General features: G+C 47.6%; 1 protein-coding gene across 1 annotated transcript in view; it reads left to right on the top strand.

Annotated features, from left to right (window-relative positions):
- The window catches only part of PLEKHG4 (pleckstrin homology and RhoGEF domain containing G4), an 83,428-nt gene that overhangs the window by 42,726 nt on the left and 13,222 nt on the right, over positions 1–27,480 (top strand). The window contains exons 11-14 of the mRNA XM_075161214.1: positions 244–392; positions 13,556–13,694; positions 16,212–16,334; positions 16,873–17,064. Coding sequence (XP_075017315.1) covers positions 244–392; positions 13,556–13,694; positions 16,212–16,334; positions 16,873–17,064 — 603 coding nt within the window. The remainder of the gene's footprint in view (positions 1–243; positions 393–13,555; positions 13,695–16,211; positions 16,335–16,872; positions 17,065–27,480) is intronic.

Below are 27,480 nucleotides of genomic sequence, written 5' to 3'. Positions count from 1 at the left end.
AGGAATTGGGTTTCAATTTTAGCCTGGCGGGGAAAGTATCGAGAGCGTAAGGAGTGCTGTTTATCACTTTGGACTTGGCAGGCTTGAGAAAAACAGCTGTGGGAACCAACCTCCCTCTTTCCTAGGGTGGGCCAAGGTGAGATGTGGTTTGTGTGTGTTTTGGGTTGGGCGCTGGTTTTTGCCTGTTCCTTCGTTGCCTGTAGGTTGCAGTAACTGCTCATCTCACTCTTGCGATCCCTCCAGGAGGCAGCTGTGCTGCTGAGGAATTACAGGCAGTTGATGAAGAACGTTCTTGAAGACGCACGGCTGGTCAGGCTGCAGCTGGAGGGTGGAGCACTCCTGGCCAGACTGAGGAAGGAGGAGTCTTGTGTCACCCTCACCCACGACTACAGGTGAGCCCCAAGAGTGGGAGAAGAGGAGATGGAGATGAGCAGAAAGCAGGCACTGGGAGTCTCTGTGAGATACAGGCTAGAGAGCAGCTTTGTGTAGCAAGGACTTTTGTTGAAAACAGCAAAGGTGAAAAGTGTAATGAATTTCCCTCTTGTCCTGACTCCTTCCTCAGTCCAAAAACTGTCTGGGTGGATTCACTTAAATGGTTAAAGTTCCTTTTCCAAGCCAAATCAGACTTATCTTCTGTAGTGGAGAGAGGGCTGGATATTTTGTGCACTTCTAAAAGACAAGTTTTAATTGATGATGCCAGTGATGAATGTTTAGGTCCAAGGCATTATCGCTGTGTGATTTACCAAGGCACTCCTTATGCAAGGGGATTTCCAAGGACCTTAACTGCGAGGAATGCTTTCTGGCTGAAGAAGCTCTGATCTCCTCGCACAAACAAATATTCACTGCCCGTTTGCAGAATTGCTATGAGAAGCAGGGACTGAGAGAGGCCAGCTGTTAGAAATCCCCAGGGCATTGCACAACTCCTGTTTGTACTGTTAAAACACCTGAAGCCTATCAGCGTGAGAAGGCCTCTGTGCTATGTGCTGTGCAAACAGCAAGGTGGAAGGACAGCCCTTGCACCCAGGAGCTTCCAACCTGAGTGCAAGATAAATGCTGGTGTGTGGGTACAGATGGGGGTGTAGCGGATGGCAGGGCAGCGTGGAATGGCTCCGTGCATCTGCAGCCTTGCTCTGGTTAAACTCTCTGTTGCCATTGCAAGCTGGGAGGTTTTAAGGGAGGGAATGGAGAAAAGATAAGAAAATAGCTTGCAGGGTATCTCACCCAAACACTGAGAAAAGAACAACATTTCTCTTTGAAAATTCAGCAAGTGGATGACAGTGCAAGTTGCTACCTGTCAGTGGGAGACGGGGGTTGGCATTTTGGTGCTAAGTGAGAGGGGAGCATGGGGACAGGTGTAACCATTTCTTTTCCCTGCTTTCTGTGACTCCTGTCAGCAGCTCTGGCAGGCCATGCAGACAGAATTTTCTTGTGGAACTGGTGAAGTACTCTTGATACAATTTTGGGTAGGATTAGTACAGTATCATTCTGACACGATGTGAGAAGCACAGATAATGTGGGTTGTTTTGTTTTGGCTTTGGGTTTTTTTTTGTTTTATTTTAAGCAACACACAGCAACTTTAGAGTCTTCGGAGAATGGGGAGAATGTGCATACTTTTTATGTTTTGGTTTGGTTTTAAGCTAAGCCTGTGTTCTTGTGCAGGGAAATTATCAACTTTGAAATCTGATCTGACAGAGCCCCTAAGGATAATTTACTGCTTTGATTACCTTAGGAAGGGGAGGGGAGGGGAATACACACATAATTCTTTGATTGCACGGTGTTTGAGTGCATGCCGAGGCTGTGTAACATGTTCTCTGTTTAATTCAGGTTGTATTTGTTGCCTGTCAGTATGAATGGAGAGTGTATGCTACAGGTCAAATATATGTAGCTCTCTCCAGCCTGAGGAGCATAAATGAATGTAGTGGGAGAAAGTTAGTCCTCTTCTAGCCTGTGGACCAGTTGCAGAAACTAAAATCCACGCAGTATTTTAATTTGAGGAAATGCCTGCTTGTCATGTAACTTGGGGTAGAGGACTAAAGAAGTCCACTCTTCCATGTTCCAGGATCCTTTTAAATGGGGAAAAAGCTCTATCACTCGGCCAGAGAACTCTGTATAAGACACTGTTGGTTTTAGATCCTCCATGGCTCTGTACTTGCTCCTTCTCTCCAAACTGGTGTGCAGGTATTAAAGGTTCTGAGCTCTGCTAACCCTGTAAAGGCCCCTATGGTTATGATTTTCAAAGGCTTCTTTAACAGGTAGGATCAAAGCAGGGTAGGGACAAAACATTGTAGTTGGCCTACTAGCCAACTAGCCAGCTAGCATGGAGTGGCTATTGATGTATGTGGGTCCAATATTAGATTTTTGACTGGTGATGTAACGTGAAAATATGTGAAAATGGAACAGGACTGGTTGTCTCTGTGCACTCAGCAGGGCCTGTTGTACTGTTTTTCTGAACTTTGAATTGTAAAATCTTGATCAATGCTTATCAGTCTTTAATTCCACACCCACTCCCCCAATACTTGAAATCAAATTATTTACAAAAGCAAGTCAAATGGCTTTACCCTTCTGAGCCACCTTTTGGCTCTTGTGTTAATCACGTATCATTGTTTTAGTTTTTTTCTTCTCTCTTGTGGTGCAAAAGCCTGATCAAGCAAAGAGTCTCATGCCAAGACTTCTTAGTCAAAGTTGAGGCCAACTGTGAACAGGTGTCAAAATGTGCAAGAATTACATATAAATAGAGGAAAAAATTTTAAGAGCAGTTTTCTGGACTCTTAGCTCCACTTAATTAAAATATGCCAACCAAAAGTGCAGAACTAAAGGTAAAAACGGTGATTTTTCTTAAGAGGCATAAAGAAGACAAGCCCAGCTACACTGTCGCCTTGGGATTAAACAAGCAAGAGATTGACTTGCTGTTTTTGCAGGGGATATGTTTTGCCAGCTTTCACAGCTGACTTTCTTGCTAGTTTGTGGCTTCATGTGGCAAAAAGAATACCAAGAGGTGGTAAGAATAGAGATGGACAAACCCATCTGAAAATGCTTGACTGCAGGTTAGAGATAATATGCTAAAACAGGCAAGGAAGCAGGCTTGTGTTCTGTGCAGTCAGATGTTATCTGCCAGATGCCTTTCCGGAGCACACAGCAAACAAGACTTGCTTTAGTCTTTCTTTAGTAATGAAACTCTTCCCTTGGGGTTGGTTTTGGCATGTTTCTCTGCTCTGCCCTCCTGGAGAGTCGAGATGCCCTTTGGAGTGTTTCATGACACAGAGCAGTGGAATTTCATTGCTGCTCAGGTCTGACCCAGGCTTTGCGAGAGTTTGCTAAGCCAGTGATACAGCTCCCTTCCTGCAGAAATTGAACTCATCCCATCAGAGATGTGGTCATGCAGGAGAGATGCATTGTGGTACGTCCCTTTGTTTCTCTGACAGATGCTTTAAGAGCCTCCAGGATCCTTCCTGGATGGTCCCATCCTGAGAGATGCTGTAGCAGCACAGCAGTGGCTTTGACCAGTAACTCTACTCCCTCTCTGTTCCCAACGTGAGCTGACCAAGAGTCTCCATACTCCTTTCTCCACCAAGAACTGCTGTAAAAGATAGCCTTGCCCATCCAGCCGCTTATCCACCAAGGGGAAGACAGACTTCTCCAAGCAGTCTTTCTGGATCTCAGCCTTTTCCCAGCTTAGAAAGGAGGAGCTCTGTTACCAGAATATGAGTCCTGCAGGCAGCCCGTCACACGGAGTTGGCTAAGGGGATGCGGTGTGCTCAGCTGCTCCCACACCGCTCTCCCACCTCCAGGAAGACCAGCCTGAATTTGGCCTAGAGTTGGTGTGGGTGTGGTACTGACGAGCCAGTATCTTTGTGGTGCCTCTGTAAGTGCTGTAATGATAGCTTCAGCACAGGCTGGCCACCCAAAGGTGCAGGTGGACCGCTGAAGGCGGCATTGCCACTTATTCATTGTTGGTGGAGCTGGCTGGGTTTAAAGCCAGCATATTTGCCTTCACGCCATCTGCTGCGCCGAAGGCTCGGTGCTTCTTCAGGTCTGTTAGCTGAAAGCTTCCAGGCTTTGCTGTTCCAGTCTTTCTGGGGGTTGAAATGCAAAGCTATTAGCCTAGCTGAAGTTCATGTAAGTGTGGACGAATGCCATGGAGACATCCATTACTTTAATGTTACTAATACTTATTTTTGCACTTTTGGAGAGGAAATCTTTAATAAACACAGTCTTTTTAATAAGTTACATAGAGTTGGCTAGCAAGTGTATCTTTTGGCTTCTGGATACCAGTGTATTGATCAACCAACTTGTGGCTTGCAGGCAACTCACCAAGCCAGTTGTGGAAGGTGGACTAATGTACTGCTTATTTTGTGGTGGATTTCAAAGACTTCTCTGGCATTTCCATCATAAGCCTGGAAAAGCTGCCAGGAGCCAGGAAGCAGCAGTGGGAGCTCTTACTAAAGTGAGGCAGTTGCATGGGGCTGGGCAGCAAGACAGGGAGGCTTAACATGGTCTTTAGCCCGACATTTTCCACTGTTGTTCTCATTATTGCTGCTCTTCCAGCATAGCCAAGAGCTGGGAACGCTTGTCTGGACAAAGTGTCCAGTGATGCCTTTCGTCCTCTAGATATGCTATGAGTCAGAAGTGGAGTAAAGAAGATACAAACATTTTATATTAATATAAAGGTGCCTTATACTAGTCGGACCAGAATACACCTGGCGCATGCCTGGCTCTACCAGCGAACCTGCGTTCTCAGTGTGGTACGGGAATGGGATTGCATCATGTTCTGCATGTGGCAGGCAAGATAGCCGCAAGACTAGCTGTGAGAGCTGAAAGAAAGAGAAAAACCTCAGACAGTGAAGGAATGACCAGGTTGGGTGCTGGGCTCTGTGCAACATGCAACCAGAAAAAGCATAATCTCTTCCCCCAAGCTCCTCATCTGAAAAGAATTTGTGCATGCAAGCTGTGAATAAGCAGCTTATAAATAGATGGAGGAGTGAATTCTCCTTTTGTTTGCAGAAGGCAGTATAGTTAGTCTCTGTACTTCGAGGGTGGAGCGGCTAGAGCCAAGAGCTGGTTTTGTGAGCTGGCTATTTTTAGTGTGGCTTGGTGATCTGGTTGGAAGCCGTGGGTGGGGACCTGAGCTGAGCAGAGGTAATGGGCAGTGCGGAGCAGACTTCCTGAGCAGCAGCTGCCAGGTTCCTGATGCTGGACCTGACTCAATTGCAGCAACAAAGAGGGTGATCTTAATGGCTAACAGCCTCACAGCTCTTGTGTCTGGCTTCCACACGCAGTAGTGAGGCACTAGGTCTGCTTGAAGCTGTGGCCAGTTAATGATGCAGTGGGTTATAGCTGTGTGGTGCTGTAGGAGCTCATGTTTGTGGGTCTTTAGCAAGACTCCTGTTAGTAGCAACTCCTGGGATGCTCCAAGGCAGGTATGTACCACTCTGCAAAGTGGTGTACTTTTGGCAGAAGAAAACTTGGATAATGTACAAGCTCTCGGGGGGTCCAGGAGAACACAAGCTCTCTCCTGCAGAAGCACCATTTGAAACTCTGTCTGTCTGGGGTCGAGGCAGAGAGACTAAGCTAGTCATCCAAAACATGGGGCAAACTGGGGGCAAGGGTAGAGGGGAGACAGGTGTCTGGTGTGTATATCCCAGTCTGGGGGGACTGGGATGGCTGGCATTCTTGGTTTGGAAGGTAAAAGGTGTGCGCCTGCAAGCTGACAGCTGCTGCCATATGCTGGTGGTCATGGCCAGGCAACCTATGAGGGGAAATCCTTCCTGGAGTATTACTGTCTTCTGCCATCCCCTTTCTGCTTTAGAGATGTGTTTGTTTCTGTCTGTGCTGTGGCCAGTTTGATGGTCGCTACTCTGTGCATTTACATGTGCTTCAAAAGACAGCAGTGCTTGTGTCTCTTTCATTGATGCCACTTTCCTGGTTTGCTTAACCAGTGCTTGCTCATCTTCCTGCCTCTGGGAGCTTTGGAAACCTCTCATGCTACCACTTTCCATAGTGCACGCTCCTGACATGGTCTGCAAGATGCATCTTCCATTAATAGGTGTCCTTTGCATGTTTCTCCTGGGGACCTAATCCTAAAACCTTCATCTCTTGGTTAGGACAAGCTCTCAGTATACCTTGAAGCGAGATGAAAAACCGTGCTTAAATCCTTGCCTCAAAGATTGGCAGCTTTCTGCCATGAGATGCCGCTGCGCTGTTGCCAGTGACACAGAAGATGCTGACCAACCTTTGGCCTTTAGCAGTGCATGGGTGGAAGTGCTCTTCCATGGTCTTATTTGTTTGTGTCAGGTGGAGGGAGGAGCGCATGGCGACATTTCTATCCAAACACATACCATGCTGCTTGGTATTCATTTTCGTTACAGTCTAACCTGTTCCCTCCGTTTGCGTGGTGGTTTTAGCCTGGTAAAAAGCACTTATGCTCGCATTAAACAAACCTCGTTGCTCCGCACATAAAGGAGCGTGGAGCTTTGTCATTCTGAGTGTATGATGTGCTGTGTGGAGCCAGCTGTGGCATTTGCAGAGAGGTGAAAGATTGCAGAGGTCTGTCTAGGTAAGTTTTCATTGTTCTTTTAGGCTTTTCAGGAGGTGATCCCCCTCAGCTCCCTTTCTGCTGTTTATTTTCTGCTGTCTTATGTCCTAAATCTTCCTGGATTCAGTGGGAATTTAGCCATAAGACTCCAGTTTGGCTTGTTGTTGTTTGCAATGTTTGTCATGCCAACAGGGCATTAGGTAATTAATGACACACTGTGTGTTTTATCTGTTTAGAAATATTACGGAAAAAATTGCAGAAAGTTTCCAGTGTAGGATGTTAGCTGAACCGCCTGAAGTTCCTGGCTCAGCCCAGACCATCCCACAAGCACCGTTTTTTATATGGCTGAGTTGGGGTAAATGTTTCTGTTACTGGGGTAGTTAATAGCACAGTCACTGCTATTATATGCATCATAAACACTGGGAGTGTGCAAAAGGCGGATGTATCAGGGAAATAGGTATGTGGCTTTAAATGACAGTGGGTATATATTTGAGCAGGGCATCCTGAACACCTGGTGGTCCTAACTCCAAGAACACAGCTGTTAGACTAGTGCAGTCGACCTAGATAACAAGTATAAATAGGTTAATGTACATGGGACGAGGTTTGGAGGTAGGAGTTTTTTACAGCTGGTAGAAAGTCACAGCTTGATGCTTGGTGTTCCCAGAACGGTGTTTCCACATCCTATCTCAGGCTCCCCTGCGGGGTGAGCTTTCCCCATAAGTAGGCTACTTGTTGGTTTGGGATTTCTTAGAATTTTTTTTTTTTCCAGTCAGTGTTATGGATCTTACTGGGTTTAAAATCAGCCAGAGTCTGAACACAGTTTTATTGAAACTGAATGCAGGCCAGGCTGGGGAAAGAATCAAAGGTCGCAGCTTGGGACCACACTTGGACACTTGTTTAACTGTATGGATCAATCCCTTTGCTTTTAAAGGGGCTTTAGAGTATATTTCTGCTAAAAACATGTTTAAATGAACTGTGCTCCAGAAGAAAGTTCTCTCAGCAATTATGGTCTGCGGTGTGTTGTATTAATTGGATGGGTTGCTCCCAGTGCGTGTGCTTGTCAGGTAACTTAGTGAGGAGGGATTCAGTCAGGTCTGTGGTCTCAGCTAGATCCACTGTTCCCATCAGGAATGGCAGAAATCCCACAGGCAGCCCCAAACTTGGTGTTTGACCTCTATGCCTTTCTAAAGACACTCCGGGGTTCTAAAAACTGTACCCAGTTCATCAAATACTTTTATTAGGTAATTAAAACCACCGTGGCTATTTGTGCTGCAGAGAATAATTACAGTTTATTTAACAATATCTGCATTAGCTTCACCATGGCCAGTCTGAATTTTAACCTCAACTGCATGTAAAGTTTTCAGCTTGAAGAGCAGGAGCATGTGTTTGAGGTTGACCTCATTTTATGGGATCATTACAAATATGGCAGACAGGTAGGTTGCTACCAAAATGCATTAATGACCAAGGGAGGCTCTAATGCATTTCTCTTCCTGCAAAACAACCCTCAGGCACACAGGACGTTCCCTGCAAAGCTGGAAGGCTTTCTTTGTGCAGCATTGCTCAGGATGTGTAAATGATTTGTAGCCAAGGCATCAACACAAATGATCTGGGTGGTGTCCTCGGACCAAGACGTCCTTTAAATCTCTTAGTTGCCAGATCCTGTTTCTTTTCTGCCAAAACCTGAGACATCCACAAGGGAGGTTCAGCACCAGGAGTGGAAGACTAGATGAGGCTAATGTTGTAACATCTGACCGTGTTTCTTCTAAATTACTGAATGATCAGGGATATCTGGTTTTCCAGGGCAAATTCCCTGGAATATATTTGCCTAAAACCCATCAAATACACTATGGCAAAAGGCCATGTGTCCTGTGTTTCTTCCATCCACAAATTTTTGCTATTTTAAAATTGACCCAGGTTAGTCAGAGGATGAGCTCTGGTTTTAGCCTTCACTTTAGCTGTTCCTCTTGCTGTTGGCTAGAGAAAATTTTCAAGGGGCAGACAGTAACTTGCAGAATAGTAATGGTTCTGCTGCTTCTCTCCCTGTGCTTTTCTATTTGCGTCTCACTGGCATCGGCAGGCATTGCCTCGTGCAGCACCTGCTTTTGCAAGCCTGCTGGGTGCCTCTTCTTGGGCCATCTATTTTCGAAAACAAATCAGGTATTTTGCTTTGAAAACTAAAGTGTAACTCTCCAAGGCTAGCTTTTCTGAAGGATGGATTCAGACAGAAATGGTCTTTCTAAATTATAGGTTTAAAATTACCCTACCATTATACAACTGCTTGGCACTTCTCCAGAAAACTGAAGACGTTTGGAACCTTTTCCACTGAAACGATAATTGCCCAATGAAAACAGGATTTGGGGAAACATAAACTGACATCAAGCTACTCCTTTTTGCTATAAATTATATTGACTCTGCACTATTGCAAAATTACTTTGGATGATTTGACCATGGAAGAATGTAGTGAAAGACTCTTATTACCACACTCACATGTGCAGGGAAATTGCAATGCATCCAAACAGATCTAAGCTTAGACAAGACTTTCCACTGACTTCAAACAACTCTCTGCTTTTCTTCCTCAGAGTTGCTCAGGCCTCTATTAAAATATCTTTAAGGTACTTAACAGCCAGGTGTTTCCCTTTGTGTGGCAGGACAGAAGTCACTTTTTCTTCTTCGACCAATTTTCAAAATTTGGTTTGTTCACTCCAAGCTGCCTTGAAAGCAATGAAGGACAGGAATGAAAAGCTCCCAAGTCTGACTCTGAAAAAGAAATAGTTGTTTATGCAAGGTATCATTTTCCCAGGAAACTCCCTGTTGCAGGATATCGTTGAGTTTACTAGTATACTAGAAATTATTTAGGAAGAAGTTTTTAAGATGTGTATCAGCAAATGGATGGATGTGTAGATAGGTAAACAGATGTGCAGAGGTTTGGGAGAACGCACTTAATACCCAACAGACACTTTCTGTGAGCACTGGAAGTGCTGAAGTGAATCAAAAAACCAAACGTTCCTGTGGACTGTGAGCAATTTCTTTTGGGTCAGTTTGCCTACCTACTTTATACTACAGGGTGGAAAGGGTTATATTTTCCTCTGCGTAAGAGTAAAAGATGGATGTTAGTCAGAGCCTGTCAAGCTGGTAAAAGTGAACTGTCAAGAGCTGACAACATATGAATGGAGTTACCTTGGAGATGCAACGGAAGACCAACAACTAGATGTAGAGATTTTAATGAATGCCTGCCAAGCGAGGCAGAACGTGTGAAAACAGCGTGGCTGGACCTTGAAACAAAGGACTGAGGTGCTGGGATGCTAGAGGAACTCGGCTGAGGAAGAGGAGGAGGGACGGTGTAAGGCCACACCTGAAGTCCCTCTGGGGCTCTGAGCCCAGAGGAGCCATTTGGAAACCTTTTTTTTTTTTTTCTTCCCTGGGTGGCTTGTGTGCAGTCACTCAGCAAACCATTGGCAGGACCAAGAGAAGGGGCAGCCTTAGGGTGTTGGGTTGTGCCCTGATAAGTGTATCAATAGCCTGCTGCAAGCAGACAACAAGAAAGAAAACAAAATTACTTACATGACAAGAGTAAGGGATCTTAGGTAATGATATATGCTCTAAACAACCCAACCTAAAATGAAAACAAGAGCTTGTTTCCAGCCCTCTTACCTGAAATGAATTCTCTGTCCGGTCCCTGCTTATCGTATAAACTCCCAAATGCATCCTAGACTGACTCTAGGTAAGTTTGAGATACCTGTGGGTCAGTAACACAAAGGTTTTCCATGTATGCATTCAGTAACAGGATGTCACTTTTAGTACCGTTGAATCAGCTGAGAGGGAGGGAAGATGACTGAGTATCTGTAGACATATGTAGCTGCCGTGTTATTTGCCGGGATATGGATCGCATCCGATGGCGCAGAGGGCTGAGCTCCCTTCTAAACTGGGGGCTCTAGCTTGGTTCTTCCCTACCACTTTCTGCAAATGCAATGAAGGCTTGCTCTTACTGAGATCTTCAGAGTCTGGCTCTTTATTTTTCTAGTGTTGCCAATAATCTGGGATAATTCCTTCTGTGGAAGAAACATGTGTGGGGCCGGAAGAGCACTGTTTGGGGTGGATTTTTTTCAGTCCTTCAGCTCAGCAGCAAGCAGTTCACCAGAGCCCCTTCTCCTGAAAGAGAGTTTGGTGGGTGGGCCAGCAGTATTTTATTACTGCATTTTTGAACCTTACTTTCCCTGGAGTGGTTGGCTGGTCATAAGGCCAATACTGGTCTCAAGTGTGCTCCAAGAGACTTGTCTTGTCCACGGTGGCACAAGTGAATTCGCCTCTTTACACAGTGAGCTGGTGATAGGCCTATTTCTGTTTATTAAAAAAATATTTCAGACATGTTTGTTTTGTAATCACTTCCTGTCCCTCTACCCTGAGGGTGATTTTTCCCATAGTTGCAGTGTTGGCTTCAGAGGAGCCTATGTTTTGTGACTTCGGGAAATGTGCTGTCTATGTGGGAATCTTTAGTATTTAGAGCCTTGCAGCTCAGGTTGTGACTGACTCCTGTCAAGGAAAACTACTCAAATTTGAGACAACTGGAGTCCTGTTTCCTCCATCAGGTACGGAAGGGAGTGGAGTGGGACTCCCTAGCTCTCTTTCCCTATATCAGATCACACTCTGTGCTAGGTAGGCCAACGCAAGAGCTGGAACTATTGTTTCAAGTTGCTATGCCATAAGGTTACCATCCTGTGATACCTTGTTAAGGGTTGAAACCATGCATGCTTTCTTTATCATGGGCTTGGGTGGATATAAGGACTCCCATTACAGAAAGGTCTAGCAGGTCAATCTAGCTTGTTGATGAGTGCCATCAAAGAAGTAGTATCAACACCAAAGTGATTTCCATGGAAGCTCAGAGAAAGGTTGGAAAAATATTTTGCCTCACGAGAGGATAATTGCAAATGTTTGCATATAACAGCCTGTAATGTCTAAAGTTATAGGTGCTTGCTTGTCTGTGCCGGTGGGAGGAAAAGCATTTGCTGTATCGGTGTGCTTTCCTGAGTGGATGAGACCATTCATGCCAGCAGAGACTTCAGACACGTGGGAGTAAGACTGAAGTATGTCTGCCTGTCTGGCCATCAGTACGCTGGAGCCTTATTCAGAAACTAGGACCTGACAGATATGCTCTGCTGCACAAAACCCAACAGTACTAATGTTGTTGCCAAATATAACTTCCAGCGATCTTCTGAACTGTTTCTCATTAGCTGTCCTAGCTCTGTCACTGCCGCTGACAGGAACTGGCCTTCACAACCTGCTCTGTAAGCACGCTTTCCAGAGCTCAGCTTGGACAGTGGTAATGGCTCTGCTGCTGCAAGTCTCCTGGGTTGGACCTGGGTCCGTCCCTGGGAAAGGATTACAGGCTCATATCATCACTGGTTTTTTTTATCGTGGTTTCGGGAAATGCGGGAGCAGTGTTACAGCTCGGATCTTTCCATTGAAGCTTGCAGATTCTCTGTAGAGAACCTGTCTCCTCTGCACTGCAGTAGCACTGATCTTAGTCCAGAAACAAATCGGGTTTTTTTGGCTGCACTTTGGAGAAATTCATTCAGTCTAATGGCATTTTGAAGAGGAAAAACAAAAGTATCTAAGAGCCTGAGGTTTGAGAATTTGGCTGTTGCACACTGGGTGGAATTCTGAATGGAAAAATCCTGTGGATTTCTGCTATGCAGAGCTAGTTGTCCAGACCTATTGTACTACTTCATGTCAATTAAGTACTATCTAAAAACTACAGGGTGGTTGCCACTAAATGCTCGTATTCAGTTGCATTTCATAGGTTCAAGATGCCTATAACCTAAGACAGAAATAAATGTGAATGCTGAATTGCTTCTATGAATTTCCATTAGCAAAGCTTTCAGAGTTTATTAGCTATCTATTTCACAAGTGCTTTGGATAATTTTAATAATATGATAAAAAAGCCATGCTCTCATAAGCCAGAAGGTTGTAAGACAATTGGAGAACGAAAGCTGGTTTAGGGTGAGCACAGGAGATGCTCAGGCAGCTAAACATGCTGGTGCAGAGCACAGCTGAAGAAGGCTGTAGTATTTTTGTTGAAGGTGTCTGTTGAGTCCATACTTGTAAAAGGAGAAGAGAAGAAATATGAGAAGTTCAGGGACACAAAGAAAGAATAAGCTTGAATGCTATTCTAAATCCTGGCTCTAATTTGGTCAAACCTGTGCTGGAGAGGTGCTGCACACATCTGAAAGAAACCTGCTAATATTCATCATCGTGTCAGGGTTAAATGGTGTGCTCAGTCCGTGACTGCAGCATCCAAGGGCACTGGGCTCCAGGCTGAACCCCTCCATTCCTGCCTGTGCACAGAGGAGGTTAACTTCTGCTGTGGCCAGGCTGGCGAGGAGAGTGCCGCCTGGCATTGCCTGGTGGGCTTTGGTCAGCACAGCTGCCTGTGGAAGATGGGGAGCTCTGTCTTTAAATCTTTCCAGCCCAACATTGTAAAATCTGATTTCTCTTGGCTCTGGGGTGCTGTACGCTTTGCATATTTGTTTGGCTGGTGGAAATTCCTGAGAGTGAGTGGGGCATCAAGTGCTTTATATTGTTGTTGGTTTTGTTTAGGAGAGATTTGCTTTCTAGTGATTGCTTATTTACTTATTTAAATTAAATTCAAATGGTGGTTTTAGACACCGAGACTGCCTGAGCCTGTGTTTTGTGAAAGCCCACTGATGCAATAATCTGTGTTTATGAAAAGCTGAGTATCCTCCCTGAAAGTGTGACAAGTACACTAAGTTTTGCAAGGAGCCTGGCTGGGAGGAGATGCTCTTGTCCTTCCAGCCAGGTTGTCCGCATTGGGATCAGAGAGTGGTGAATCACGGGAACGTGCAGGGAGCAGCATTATTCTCCTTCTGTTCTCCATAGGGAAATGGCCGTTGTGGGTCCCACGGGGAGGATGACCAAAGCACTGCTGTTAGCCAGGTCGTGTTTGCATGAAGTGCTGGGGGAAGGACCTAATGCAAAACCTCTGACCAGACTTGTGTCCCCTTCCAGAGACGCGCTTGATGCTGCCAGTGTGCTTTATAATCGAGTTGATGAGGGCGTTCACCGACTGGTGATGCTGTCGAACAAACGCATCCAGGAACTGGAGCTGGTGATGGAGTTCGAGAAAGTCGAAGAATGTTTTAAGGAGGTAAGGCCTGTTTGTCAGTTCCAGTGACTGCCTGCTGCCACCCTCTGACTGTACATCCTACAGCAGGTACCGGGCCTGTTGATCTCTTGTGTGAAGGTGTAGAATGATGCCTGTAGTCCCATTAAAAAGAACACCTGAACAACTGAACATTAGAATTTGGGATACATTTTCAGATGTGCTGAGAACCAAGCCACTGTTTGCCTGGTATCTCTTGATGCCAAGTAAAAGTCTCCTGGCTGCTCTCTAGGTGTGGATCTGTCAAACCCCATAAACATCTGTGATGTTTTTCCATACCTAAAGACCACAGTATAGTGCCTCGTTGGTTGGCAGTACACTTGGAGGTGGGGTGTCTTTTCACAAAGGTCAACAAAAGCACCCCCCAGCAAGTCTGTTGGGGAGCCATTCTTCATGCTCCACCTCAAGAAGCAGCAGAGCGATGGCAACAAGCTGATGATGAGTCTGCGTGTCCCCTCTGGGCTGTAGATCCTTCAGGGTTTGCTTACATCCTGCTGCTGAATGAGCCACACATCGCGTACCCCATACTAGCTGCCCATTCCTGCTGCGCGCTCTGTTTAGATTCCTGTGCAGTGCTCCGGTCCCTGCTATCTGATAAGCCCCAGGCACACTCCTTCCCCTCTGGGTGCAGCCCCAGGCACGCTCCTTTTCCCTCTGGGTGCAGCCCTATATTAAATCTCCAGGGAGGGGAACAGCCTCTTGTCCTTAGCCCAAGAGCCATGCTCGACCCCCTCACCCCCCTGCACTTCTGTGGGAGCTTAAAATTCCCCTTCATGTGGTGCTCATTGAAACTCTTTACAGCTGTGGGATAACTGAAGCAAACAGGCACTGCTTTTCAGAAGGACCTTTGAAATGTGTAATTGTGAATTGTGTAGATAGAGAACCTTAAAAAGTCATAAAGTAGCTCAGGCTGTCTGAGCGTCCTACAAGACCTGGTCAGTTCTTTCAGTGTTGCAGATCCCAGATGTGCTCCTTAAGCCTGAACTCTACCTTGAAATTATGGAGTCGCATAGTCTCCTTTGCTGTAACTCGTCACCAGTGAGAAGTTTTTTGTATCACTTACTACCCTGTGTGTGTGAAAGGTTGTGTGCTGTTTGGAGCTCGCCTTAGGAACCTGCATCCTTGAAGATCAGTACTAGGACCAGTTTCACCTTTGCTCTTCTAGGATTCTGGGCTCTTCTCTGGAGAGAACTGGATTTGCAGAGGAGGCTGTAGCCTACGTGTTGTTTTCACAGGCCAAGCTGGATCCAAGAGTTTTAATGACCTCCCATTTGGAGGTAGACACTCGGACGCCCTGCACTATGTGTTCAGGACAAGAAGTGTGATGCAAGAACCTAGTAAAGACTCCCTTAAACACACAGGTTCTTAATACCTGAAAAAAGGCAAAAAGGCAGACTCTGCAACCTGTCCCTGCCTTAAGCTGAACTTTTTTTGATTGAATTGAGCAAAACTGACTGCTCCCAACTTACTTTGCTTGCGGATCACCGATGATGGCAGCATTGCTGGCAGCAGCTGTTCCTGCTTTTAAGCTCTAGGAGCTCTAGGCAGCAGCAGTGCTGTGCCCCTTTGCAGTATGGGTCACAACCTGGGGGCCCACCCGATCTCCTCCTCTTGCCGGTAGGCTTGTTGCATGGGCATGGACCCTCTCTCAGTCCAGAAGACTAGGAGTTTGTCCTTGACTGTGGGGTTGAGTTGGGATATGGATTTAGATGATACAGGAAAACAGGATGTGTGGGCATTAGGAAACATTCAGTCTGTCCCTTCCCCCAGGTGCAGCTATGCCTGAAGCATTGCAGACAAGTTTACTAGCCTGTTTTTAAAACCAACTGTTGATAGAGATGCTGTGTTATCCTGCCTGGTCTCCTGTGTCTGCTTTACTTTTAGGACACTCTTGTTAGTCAGTTCTCTACCCATGTTTGAGGATATAGGCTTATAACTGCGGCAGTGGCTGGGCTCTGCTGAGGAACCTGCAGTTACTGCATGGCTTTGTGGCAAGCTGCCTTTAGAAAACCAGTAGCTGAGAGTCCCAGAGAACTGTGAAACATTGCAGATGGGGAGAATCCATCAGTACGTTCACACTGACGTAGTTCGTGTCCTGCTGGTCAGAAAAGGGAAGTGGTGTAGGAAATCTGGTAGCAGGGAGATTTTATCCCACTTGGGGGTAACAATAATAGGAATATCAGGCCAGCCTGCAGGTTGCAGGGCTTGCATTAGACCATGGCTCACCCAGAAACAGAGCTCAAGCAGCTCCTTGCCCTGTTTATGCCTAAGGCTAGTGAGCAATAGCAGAGTTTTGCAATTACTCAGTAACCTGAAGTGGAAAAACTCCTAGCAGGAGGCTTAGGCTGAAATGCCAGCATGGGGGGGAGAAGTGTACATGCACGTTCTTTCCAGTAATGAAATGACCAGCATTATGAGAGCAATTCCTTGCTCTTTCCACATAAAGGCCTACCTTGAGTAGCACAGAGTGACTAATAGTGAAGCTTTTCCCTTTTCTCCTAGGTCAGCAGTTGGATCGAGAATGTTGGCAGAAAACGGCTAAAGGAAACGATCATCCTGGACGATTCTTTGGAGATGCTGCTTCAAGCACAGAAGCAGTTCAGGGAGTTTGATCTTATTGCCAGCGTAAGTGTTGTCTGATTGGAAAAACATATTCTCCAGAGTCTGATCTGGCAGCATATGTGCCTCGTACGGGCTCAGCTGAACCCATGATGCTAAGATGGCATCGGTAGAGGGTTCATCACTAAGGTATTTGTCATTCCTTTACACTACTTGGCTTCCCTGCTCTCCTCTTGTAGACAAAGCCACCAGCTCAACCCCTCAATAGATGGTATTTGCCAGTCTTGAGGAAAATAACTACTGTGGTGGAAGATGGATTTTTTTTTTTTGTTAATCCTTTGATGTGCTTGTAACGTTGTCTTTTTTTGATCCTAATTGACCTGTGGCCTTACTGTGTAGGCCTTTACAAGCTGCTGTGTGGCTCATGTAAATCATAAGAGAGGTCAGGACTCTCCAGAATTCTGCTGTAAACAAGTACACACCTGCTCATGTGATCTGAACCTTAAAAAATAGTCTAATTAGTCCTAGCTGTTAATGACCTTGAAGACTATCTACTGTCCATGTCAGGTCTCTATCCTCATACACAATTGCATTTTGTTTTCAGGAATATTGCAGAAGAGGGCAGGAAGCACTAAAGAAGACAGATCGATGGGAAGACTTTTCCTCTGTGGATGTACATTCTTACAAGGTAAAGCTGCAGTCCTATAAAGATCAACTGGAAGAGTTCTGCACTCAACTGGATGAAAACAGGCATCGAATCTGCGAGACGGTCAGGCTGTATGAATTCTTTGACAAGGTAAGACGAGGCATCTGCTGCATGGAGGAGGGTGTAAAAAGCCTTCTCGGACTCAGTCCAGAGCTTGGCTGTTTATGAAAGATGTGAAACATAGTGTGTGCACCAACAAGGAGCCAGATCTATGATCTGCAAAAGCCGCTTCATGCTCATGTGTCTGCAGTGACTTTTTTAAGTTGGTCTGTGAAAAAAGGGGCGGGTGTGTATTCAAGAAAATGTCTGCATCTGTTAAGAAGAGAGGTCTTCTGCTGTCTGGGCTGTAGCTTGTACGCCCCTCTCGTGGCCGCAGTGGACAGAAGAATAGTGCTGGCTTGGACCAAGGGCCAAAAGATTGGCTACTTGTGTCCAGTCTTGGCCACCAGGCCAGGGTAGTCTGCCTGCTTTTTGTTCAGTTGGTATCCTTACGTGCTGGTAAAGTCAACCTGTTGACACGTCAGGAGTAGGACCCTACTATTCACTGCTAAATATAGCCCAGCCCCTCTCTTGTGGAGGCCTGTGTGAGGAAACGGAGCACCAGAACGGGGTGCTGGGCAGTGCGGCTGAGGGGCCCAAGGGGACTGGGTTGGCCCAGGCATCTGGGATGCAGGAAGAGAGGATGCGTGTGGTGACTGTGCTGAGTGCCTGGCCTTCTCACCGGTTTGGTTTAATGCAAATGCACCCATTCAGCAGATCTGCAGTTGGATTTGGTGTCCTTTAATTTCTAAAGTTGCAGATGAATAAACAGTAGGATTTTCTAAGTGCATTTTAAAATACAGCTTTGGCAAGCGCAGAAGGCCGGGGAGCCTGTGCTCCATTTATTCCAGACTTGTACAAACATGGGGTATTGAAGTTCTCAAATTCCAGAAAGAATAGACACTAGAAGTTAAGCTGTACCAGATGTAGGTGCCACTTAGTTGCTGTCTCTGAACTGCCTTGGCAGCCCAGAAGTGCTCGGGGAGGGGGGCAGGAAATTCAGCTAAACATGAAAACATCGAGAACATCCTGTGCGAGGGAGGAGAGTGGAGAAGGCAGCCCAGAACACTGCTGTCGGGACATGTGAGGATTGAGTGAGTTTGGTGATGCTCTGCAGGTCTGCTCTAGCTCGTCTATGCAGTTTGCTGTGCAGGTAGGGGACCCTCTTGCTGTGGGAATGTGTAATTATTTTTTTCCCCAGTGAAGAGAAAAGTGCCTTCTGTGCCGTAGGAGAATGGCAAGAACCTGTGCTCTGCTCATTGAGCACAGACGTTCAGGGGCTGCTCTGGTCCCTGAACACCCGTTGCCATCATGGGGGATCCTGGCAAGGATCCTGGTAAGCATGGTCGTTGTCATATTTCTTCTGATAAACTGAGACACACAAAGGTGCCAGGTGTTGCTCGCCATCTTGGCAAGTCTGTGGCCAAGCCAAATGTCAGACCTACCCAGCCAAAGTTGGAGATCTCTGGAGCGCAGATGTGGACTGTGGCACATGATGGCCGCTCCGTTCTCCGTTCAGGCATGGAAACTACATCGCGGTACTAGCTCTTGGGCTGCCAGGGTCGTCAGACATGACTCAACAGCAATGGGTGTTCCTCCACAGCTTCAAAGCCTTTCAAAGCCTGGGCCATTCCCAGGGGCACAAATGTTACACAGACCCCAAAAACGGACCATTTCTTTTCTTAGGGCTTCAAAGCACTGTTCATACAGCTTCTTTTTGGTGGATGACAACTGGGGGATACAGTCCTTGGTGGCGGCAGCAGCATCATCCCTCTTGGTTGTGCCTTTCATGCTGCACAGCCCCAGTGAGAGCTGAATGATAGCGGCACAGGGTGTTTGCGCACCGCTTTGGAGTGGAGGAGAGGTATCTCGCTTAGTGAGGGAAGAGGATTTTGATCTCACTGGTTTCAGTAGAACTATAAACAATGCTGGTGTTGTAAATACAACACGTGTGTATTGTGAACCGGTGGCCAACTGAAACCAGGGGTGTGGAGGGGATACATCCTGCAGCTGGAGGATGAGTGCAGAAATCGCCGTGCAGCATGAAAGTTCTTTCAGTGCTTATTTTGATCTTGATCTCCGGAATGCTTTCTGCCTTCCCAAAGCAAAGTCAGTGGTGTGGTCTGGGAGGTGAGGGGAAAGCAGATTTTATCTAAACTGATTTCACGCTCTTCTGATGCTGAGCTGCTTTGACCTGACTGCAGTGATCTTGTCAGTGCCTGCCTAACTCCCTTCTCTCTTCCCTAATATCTGAGGGGATATCAACAGCAGGAGTCTAAACTAAGCAATGTCCCTTCATTTTCCTTCTTGTAAAGAGCCTGCAGTGTGCCAGACCCCAGGATTTGGGGAAGGAGCCTGAGGATGCGTAAGCAATGTACACTATGGTAATGAGCTGGCAAGCTCAGATCTCTCCAAACATCTCAGCATGCGCCAAGGGAGTGGAGCGCCCACCACCGGGATCATGGTATTCATCCCTCACGCACCTCGCTGCCTACTAGGAATGGGAGGTTCCGTTCCGCTGGCCCTTCTGCATGTGGTGGACAGGTGCTTCGTAGGGCGCTGACTGTGGCTGCTGGACAGGCCATGGGACAGGACAGCATGACCCCATATGGTCCATCAAGATGCCGTACTGTGTTTTTTCACTGCTTGGCAGTTCCTGATGGACTGTCTGAGCTCCCTGCGATGAGGCAGGCTGAGCTGGGCCAGACCGCATGGAGTTTGCACATGGGCTGGCAGGGTTCCCTCCCCAAAGCCATGACTGGTGCCAAGCTGGATGTTTCCATTTGTCCCCGCTTCCTTTGTGGCAGGAGCTCTTGGTGCCTGACAAGGGCTGGACGGTGGCTGGGCTGAGGCAGGAGGAGCGGTGAAGGAAGCTGCCTTCCCCATCTCTGACTGCGGGTGGAGGATTGTTTTTCAGTACCGCAGACCCAGTGCGGGCATACTCGGGGACCTGCCATCTTCCTGTGGCTTCAAGCCTCTTCTGGCTGCTGTCCCTTGTTTACTCAATTCCAAGGCTGTGATGGGATCTGGCACCACATGGTGCTTTGGGGGAGAAATGGGAAGCTGAGCAAGCAAGGGTGTGTATGTTGTACCGAAAGCACTCATGTCTGCTTTGTTCTGGGGTGCCTGCAAGGGTGGTCTCCAGAACCCTTCACTCTCGCTGCTATCCTGGCTTCACAGTAACACTGCCGTAGGCACATTACCAGGAGGAGCTAGAGCAAGGAGCTAGAGCTACCTCTCCTTGCTTACCTTGTTAGCCTTTGTATTTTTTCCTTTCTCAAGCTTTCTTTGGGTGAAATTATTTCCCAGGTCGCTCTTATATCCCAGGTCTCTGCATGCTCTTGACTTTACCATAAGCAAAGTGCCCAGCTGTCTGGACCAGAGGCTTGAAATGGGCCCACGTGAGAGCTGTGTGCCCTGTCAGGACTGCAGCTACTTAACTCGCCATGGCATGTCTAATGAGCCAGAGCACACAGCACGGTCTCTGCCAGCCCTGGGATGACAACCAGTCCTGCAGAAGGTCAGTAGCGAAGGTGCATGATGCTTGCTGGCAAAAGTCACTCTGTTGGAAGAAAGCACTGACCCAACAGGAAAGGGCAGAGTCCCATCACACCAGCTCAGCACCTGCATACCCCGCAGCTGTGCGGTGGTGTGGTGCCCAGAGCCCCACAGCTGAACTGCCTGTATCATTACAGGATGGCCTGAGGCAGCCCTAGGGGCTTTTTCCTGCTTGTCAGGGTGTTGTGCAAGATGCTGCCTCTTTCGGTGCTCAGGGAAAGTGTGGGCATTGCTCTGCTGTGGTCTGGGAGACTGTTGCAGCTTGGGACCTTGCCTTGCATTTGCTTTCCGAGGAAAGCCATTCAGAGCCCCAGTGCTCAGGATTGTTGGGGTGAGGCTGGTCAAGAAATGCTGGCATTTCCGTTGTTGGGATTTCTTTGGGCTCTTCTCCATGAGCCGTTCCTTCAGTGGCGTTCTCTGTCTGCCACCCCTTCCCTCAAAGGACCCCTGGCCATCAGCCTGTGCTGATTCTGGTTTCTCAGTAGCCCACTCCAGCCATCCCCGGGTTCTTTCTGCTGCGTGCAAGGAGCTGCTGCTTCTGAGCTGTGCTTGGAGGGGCAGAGTGTTGCCCAACCCCTCTCCATCTGTGTTGACATCTCTCGAAGAGTGGGTTACCTGCGCTCACGTGTGGATCTACCCCCACGGCGGGTTCTCCTCTGCTCTCCTCCTCCTCTCCCTCTCCTCCTCAGCCACTTTGTTCTTTGTGGCTTAGAAAACAAAGCCTTTGGCAAGTGAAGGAGGTGCCTGCCCTTCCTGGGGGAGGGCCAGCTGGACTGCATTTGATTATGGCAGCGTCTCCTCATCCCTCCCCATTGTCCTTGCTGCTGTAGGAATGCCAGCCTTTTTGCGCTCCATCCCCTGAACAAGTGTTGCTGCCTCTGGGGCCCAAAGAGGGGCTGGGGCCCTTCTTCCCATCCATCCAGGCCGCGCTGGCAGGAGAGAGCCTCTCTGCACATCTCCATGCACCTTCCCTCTCAGTCGAATACACCCGTCCTGACTCCAGCAGCAGACAGACACAGCGAACCCTCTTGTAAGTACCAAGTGTCCGGCGCCCCGGCTGACGTGTGAGTTGTATTGAGATTGTTTCCAAACAATGTAGAGAAGGCTTTTCACTCGCTTGCTTGTGCGCGTCTGTATGCATCCAGCATGAATCAGAGTGCTTTGTGTGAGGCTTTTGTGCGCTCAGACGGAGCCCCGTGGGCTGTGTGCATCTTTGCATGGTCCCTCCGAATCCCAGGGTTGCGCTGTCTGTAACACAGCGGTGCCTGTCCCTCTTTCTCTTTATTAGAGGTTATTGCATGATCACTTCAGTGGGCATAATTTAACTGCAGCCAGAAGTTGTTGCTGGGATTGCATGCCTCCAGACTAGCTGGATGTACGCACAGGGCAAGTGGTTCCTTTTGATCTGCCGGGACTTCTGTTAAAGGTTGTGGACAGCACAAGAGGGGGCTGCTGTCTTTGACTGCTCCAAGGTTTGCTGGGCTCCCGTCCCGTGAGGGACTGAGAACTGCTGGCACAGTGTTCCCAGCTCCAAGAGATAGATCTGGTCTTAGACAGCAGAAATCCAGAGCACGATAAATTAGCTGACTTCCGCAGATGTCATTACCTCCCACTTCTCCCCAAAGATTCAGAACAGTGACCTGCTGATATCTTGTTTTCTGCTGGGCTTGGTTTCTGATGTACCAGATATAATGTCGCAGATGACGGTTTTGAGGGGAAAAAAAAAAAATCAAGTCCCCTTCAGGCAATAAATTATTGATGTTTCTTTTTGCTTAGCCTTTGATGAGGAAAGAAGGATTTGTGAACGCTGGTCTGTGGGAAGCTGGAAAGGATCCCGGTAGCTGGGACCCAAAAGTGTGATTATTTTTTTTTTTTTTTTTTTTCCTTCTTTCTGTCTTGGGCTGTTTAACCCAGGTTGAGACTTAATTTTACTGAAAGGGCGTTATGATTCCCTGCTCTGGGAATGTGCTTGGAGGAGATTTGGAGAGTAGAACTTAGCACCTAAGTGGAAAAAAAGGCATTTGATGTGTCCTTGCTGTAGCGTACTTATTATGGACAGACACAGGTCGCCGTGCCATGATGCTTGCCTCTTCCTAGCAGTCCTGTGCAGGTCAGAACATGGCTTTGCCCCCCAGCACCTCTGAGCAAATGAGTTTTTTGCTGTGCCTTATAATAAAGTCTCTGGGAGAGGCTTCACACGCACTGTTCTCTCTCTACCTCTCCGCAAACTGGCTTTACTTTTCTGGGGACGGGCTGCATGAAATTCCCAAATAACAGCTTTCATCTGGTTACTGGTGCAAGTACTGAGGATGATGAAGGAATATCCGAGTAGTACAACAGAGGAATGGATACCGTGCCTTCCTGATGCTGTGAAACTGTTTTAGGGGAAAGCCAGTGTTGTCTGGCTTCAGCATTGTCTGACAGTAGCTGTCTCATCTCTCTTGCCCTCTTCTCTCCCTCCTTCCTCAATTACGCTTGTAAAGTCGTGCCCCTAGACAGACATCTAGTCTGATTTGCTCTCCCATTTCAGGGGTGTCCTTTTTCATGCGCAGCCTGAAGCAATTGGGGGAATGAGCCTCGAGGTTGGAAAATCGATCCGCTGGCAGAGTTCGTGCAAGGTTAATGTGTGAAATCTTTCCCTTCTCCTTCCAGCCAGGTTTTTGCTGGAGAAGTCGTCTTGCAAGGTTAATAAGCCTCTAATGTTTACTTTCCCATCAAAAGGTTTTCATGTATCAGAAAGTTTCTGCTTTGCCTTGGAGTTTGAGATAGCCCTCTTGCACAAACAAGAGATCCTGACCATTTAGATCTGATCTGCTACAGCTTACAGCTCCCCCATGTTTTTCTGTCTTGCAAAATTAGTGTTTTGGAAATTGTTCTGTTGTATGAATTCTCCAGTAAGTCACTGCTGGATCTACTGGTGCCCAGGCTATTTTCTCCTGTGTTTCATCAATGACTTTATTGCCAAATTGGCATCACAGCAGGGCCTCTAGCTCCCACAAGCTCTGTGACAGTAGGTGAATGCTAAATGGTAGTTAGCACCAGCACTCAGTGCTCCTTTCTGGTTGCACAATACGGGTGTGACACTGGTGCATGAGGTTGGCCGTCAGTGTTACGGGGCAGCAGTGAACTAATTAGGGTTTTTCATGTGCTAAATCCAAGCACGATTTGCAGTTGAAGGTGAGGGGTTCTTGGGTTGAGATGCTTTTGAGCACCTCCCCCAGCACCTCAGGCTCTGCTTTAGGGCAGTATGGGGTCTGTGTGATGTGTTTGTGGCATGCGCAGGGGGACAAAGCCTTGATCTGTCTGTCTGGGGTCCTTCTCCTTCCTCCTGTGCTGGCTGAATCCTCCCCCTCGCTGGAGGGCACAGCAGGAAGAAGAGGCTGGAGGAGCCAGCCAGTGCACAGCATCTTTTTGGGATGTAGGCTGCTCACCCCTCAGCTGCCTTCCCTGATCCCAGGAGTGCCAACATGTTCTGCCTCTGCTGTGTATGCAGGGGGGCGATGCTTGATGTGCTGAAAGCATCTGCTGCCTTCATCCTTGATTGTCAGAGCACTTCTGTGTAAACATTCCTTGGTGTCCTTGGCTGTTCATGAGCATAAACGGACAGTTGTCTGAAAGTTTGGGACTCCCCTTCTCCAAGTCAGGTGGAATCAGATCTCCTGCAAGGCCGTGACACTGGTAGCCAGTCACTCGTGGCAGGGAAGCAGCATTTCCTCCCAGCAGGTTTAGGGATTTCCCAGCTCGCGTTGCTGCTGAGCTGCAAGGGGAGTGCATTGCGCTTGATCTGATGCTAGCAGAGATCTTTCCTTAACTGACCCCAGGCTTGTGCATGCGTGCAAAATGTTGGGTTTGGGTACTTTTTTCACTCTGATCTTGGGACAGGAGCTGCGCAGGGTGACAGATTTTCTGAATGTTTGTGTGCTGGCATCCATCTGGATGCTTGGATCCTCCTGAAGGCTGGAATTCCCTTTAGTCACGGGAGTTAAATAGATCTGTTCAAGCAATCTGGACATGAAGCTCCCCTCGGTGTACAGATGGGGCTGAAGCTCACAATGGCTCCCATCTGCATATCAAAGCCCTGGACATATGGACAGGGTTCTCCCGAGCACCCGCTGCCTCTGACCAGGCTCCTTCGGCTGCTTCACAGGGGCTTGCATCCTATGAGTACATCTTGGTGCGCTCTTAAACCGGGGAGCTGTTTCTATCCTTGTCAGCTACCCTGAAGAAGGGAGGCCCTGGGTGTCTGGGCTCAGTTTCAGCTCCACACCTCCCAAGGCACAAGCGCCTACAATTCAGTGCAGAGAGATCCCAGCACATCATTGAGTAATTAAACAGAGTTTGGTTTTATTTGTCACAGGGGAAAGGATGTGAATTGAAGACTACAGAGAAAGCATCTGCACTCCCCCATCCAGGCCCAAGGGCATACTGGAGGTTTCGCAATCCCCAGCTGGGCATGGAGGACCTCATTAGAAGGGAGCCAGCGCAGAGCAGATGGGAGACACCTACCTCAGTCCAGTCTGTCCTCACTGGCCTGCGGTGTACTCTTACAGCAGGATATTTGTACAGCGTAATGATGTGGCTGTCGAGACAGATATAAAAGCGAAGCATGCAAAAAAACCTCTGGAGGTGCCATCAGTCTCTGAACAGAGTGATTTGTTGCTGTTGTGCAAGTTGTCAGCTTCGGTGACTCATGCATCTCGCTGTGGCTTGGTCTTGAATCTGACTGGTAACGTGAGGCTCTCGGTGCTCTCCGAAGAGGGAGTTCTCCCCTTCACTAAAAGAAGCTTGAAAACATGCTGCCCTTTTCTTCCTCCTCCTCCTCTAGGCAGTGGTCGTACATCCACAAATACACACGCTCGCTCCTTCATGCCTTCCGTTTTCTCAGCCATCAGTGAGTTACACTCAACTGTGTAACTTCTTTCAATCTTTAGATGGTTTCAGGACTCTGTAGTGACTGGTGTAGGCTGTAGGCAAATGAAGGACCAGCTACCAGATCCCAGTTGTTAGGGGCAGCCGGAGAGAAGGACAGCGGCCAAAGCAGATTTCAGCATGCAGTTTGGTTTTGTAACTGGGGAAGCATCAGAAAGGAGGGAGGATAATATTCACCGAGGCAGGGAAACAGCATCTACTCTTCTTCTGGTAAGAAGGGATTGTGAGCAGAATTTCATTGACAAGCAAAGCTTTGCAATGAGGGCACAAAGCTGATGAAAAGATGGGCAGTGCCTCAAATGTGAGAAGGCTGGTTTGCAGCAAAGGCAAACATTAAAGGTTCTGATTTTATTGGGAGGAAACTCACTCCCTGGTCCTCTGGACTCAAGAGCTTTTAAAGGTTGAGAAAATCCCCTTGGTGGGACAGGAAAACAGGGGGGAGAAAAATCAGTGCAGAATCTACCCAAGGATGCAAAGTCATGAGTGACTGTGGAGCAAAAAGGAAAAACTGAGGGAAAATTGCACATCGTTGGCTGTTGGGAGGTTTTCTGCAGCTGCAGAGCAGTGGAAGCTGTGGGGAGGGCAAATCTCAGACACTTGCTGCCCAGCTTCCTAGGGAGTAAATTTATACATAGACATACATACACATACAAATATATACATATGTGTGTGATATATACATACCTGTGTGCCTCTATATAGATACATAATGAAACTGGCACAAGCTGCTCTATGGAAGCTCTGAATTGTACCGAAGCAGGGATTATTATGGCTTGTTGTGATTCATCCGTTGAGTCAGCCTGTTCCTAATGGAGCTACCTTAGGTGTTGCTTGGCAGTTGCAGCAGTTAGAGAAAAGAAGGGCAAGCACGCGTCCTGCACGCCGACTCCAGCATAACGAGCCACATTTGCCCTTTGGGTCCTCGTGCTGTCGTCAAGAGAGCAGAAATCATGTGCAATCCTATTTTATCCAATTATATTCTCCTGTAATTAGACTCTCCTGGACTTGTCAGGCCTGGCTGCCCAGAGGGGAAACGAAGGGATTTTTGAGCTCTGTTCGTGTTCACCCAGAGTGCTGCTGCAAAAGGTTTTCCAAGCACGTTACTCTAACGAGCGCCCTTTGATGGTGTTTGGGCTGTGGCGTGCCCAGACCAACCCTGACCAGTGTTGCTTCCCTGACCCCTTGTTCTTCTTTCTTGCCCAGCTGTGGGTATCTACCTGTTTTCCTGTTTTATGCTTAAATCGCAGGAGTTTGTAATCAGCACTTGTCTCATCTTTTGCCCTCCCGCAGTGTTTGTACAGCATCTAGCACTTGGTAACAGGCAGAAATGCAAATACAGGATTTAAAGTTTGTTTTCCTTAGCAGCTGGTTTTAGGTGAACTGGTGATTTTAGTGGTCTCTCCTCCTTTGGAGAGGGGAGGGGAGGCACCGTGAGCTACACAGCAACTCAGAAATGGTTTAACTTTTCATTTCAAGAGGGTGAGTCCTTTCCTTGCTGTAAAGCTGAGCTTTTACCAGCTACATCCCATGTAGGACACGGTTTTGATTAATTTGGTTTCTGCTGCTAATGAATCCCAGGCAGGGCTTCAAATGCAGTTTGGAAAAGTTGAGTGCTACGGAGTGGGGAAAAGAGTAACAGCGAACCTCTGCGTAGAGAGGAGATTACTTCTAACTCGGTGGCTTTGCTGAAATGCTTACGCTCTGACATTACATGGTTTCTTGTACCTCCAAGTGCAGCTGCCTGCTTGCAGAGCCGCAAATCTTGCTAGAAGTGAGCAGGGGCTTTGGCTTTTAGAGACGTGGAAAAAGCATCGCAGTGTCTAGGAGGGATCACTGTTTTCTCCAAACCTCTTGTGTGTCGGGTAACGGCTTGCTTTGAATTTTGCTTGAATTTGGGGTCGGTTGGCATGTTTTCTTTCCCTGTTTTTTGCACTGTGAAAGAAAGGGGATCCGGCCTGCGCCCAGTCGGGGTGTTCTCCG

This window comes from Calonectris borealis, chromosome 12 (genome assembly GCF_964195595.1).
Source record: "Calonectris borealis chromosome 12, bCalBor7.hap1.2, whole genome shotgun sequence".
NCBI classification, from domain to species: domain Eukaryota; kingdom Metazoa; phylum Chordata; class Aves; order Procellariiformes; family Procellariidae; genus Calonectris; species Calonectris borealis.
The sequence above is the reverse complement of the archived record's forward strand: the minus strand, read 5'-3'. Positions and strand labels throughout refer to the sequence as shown.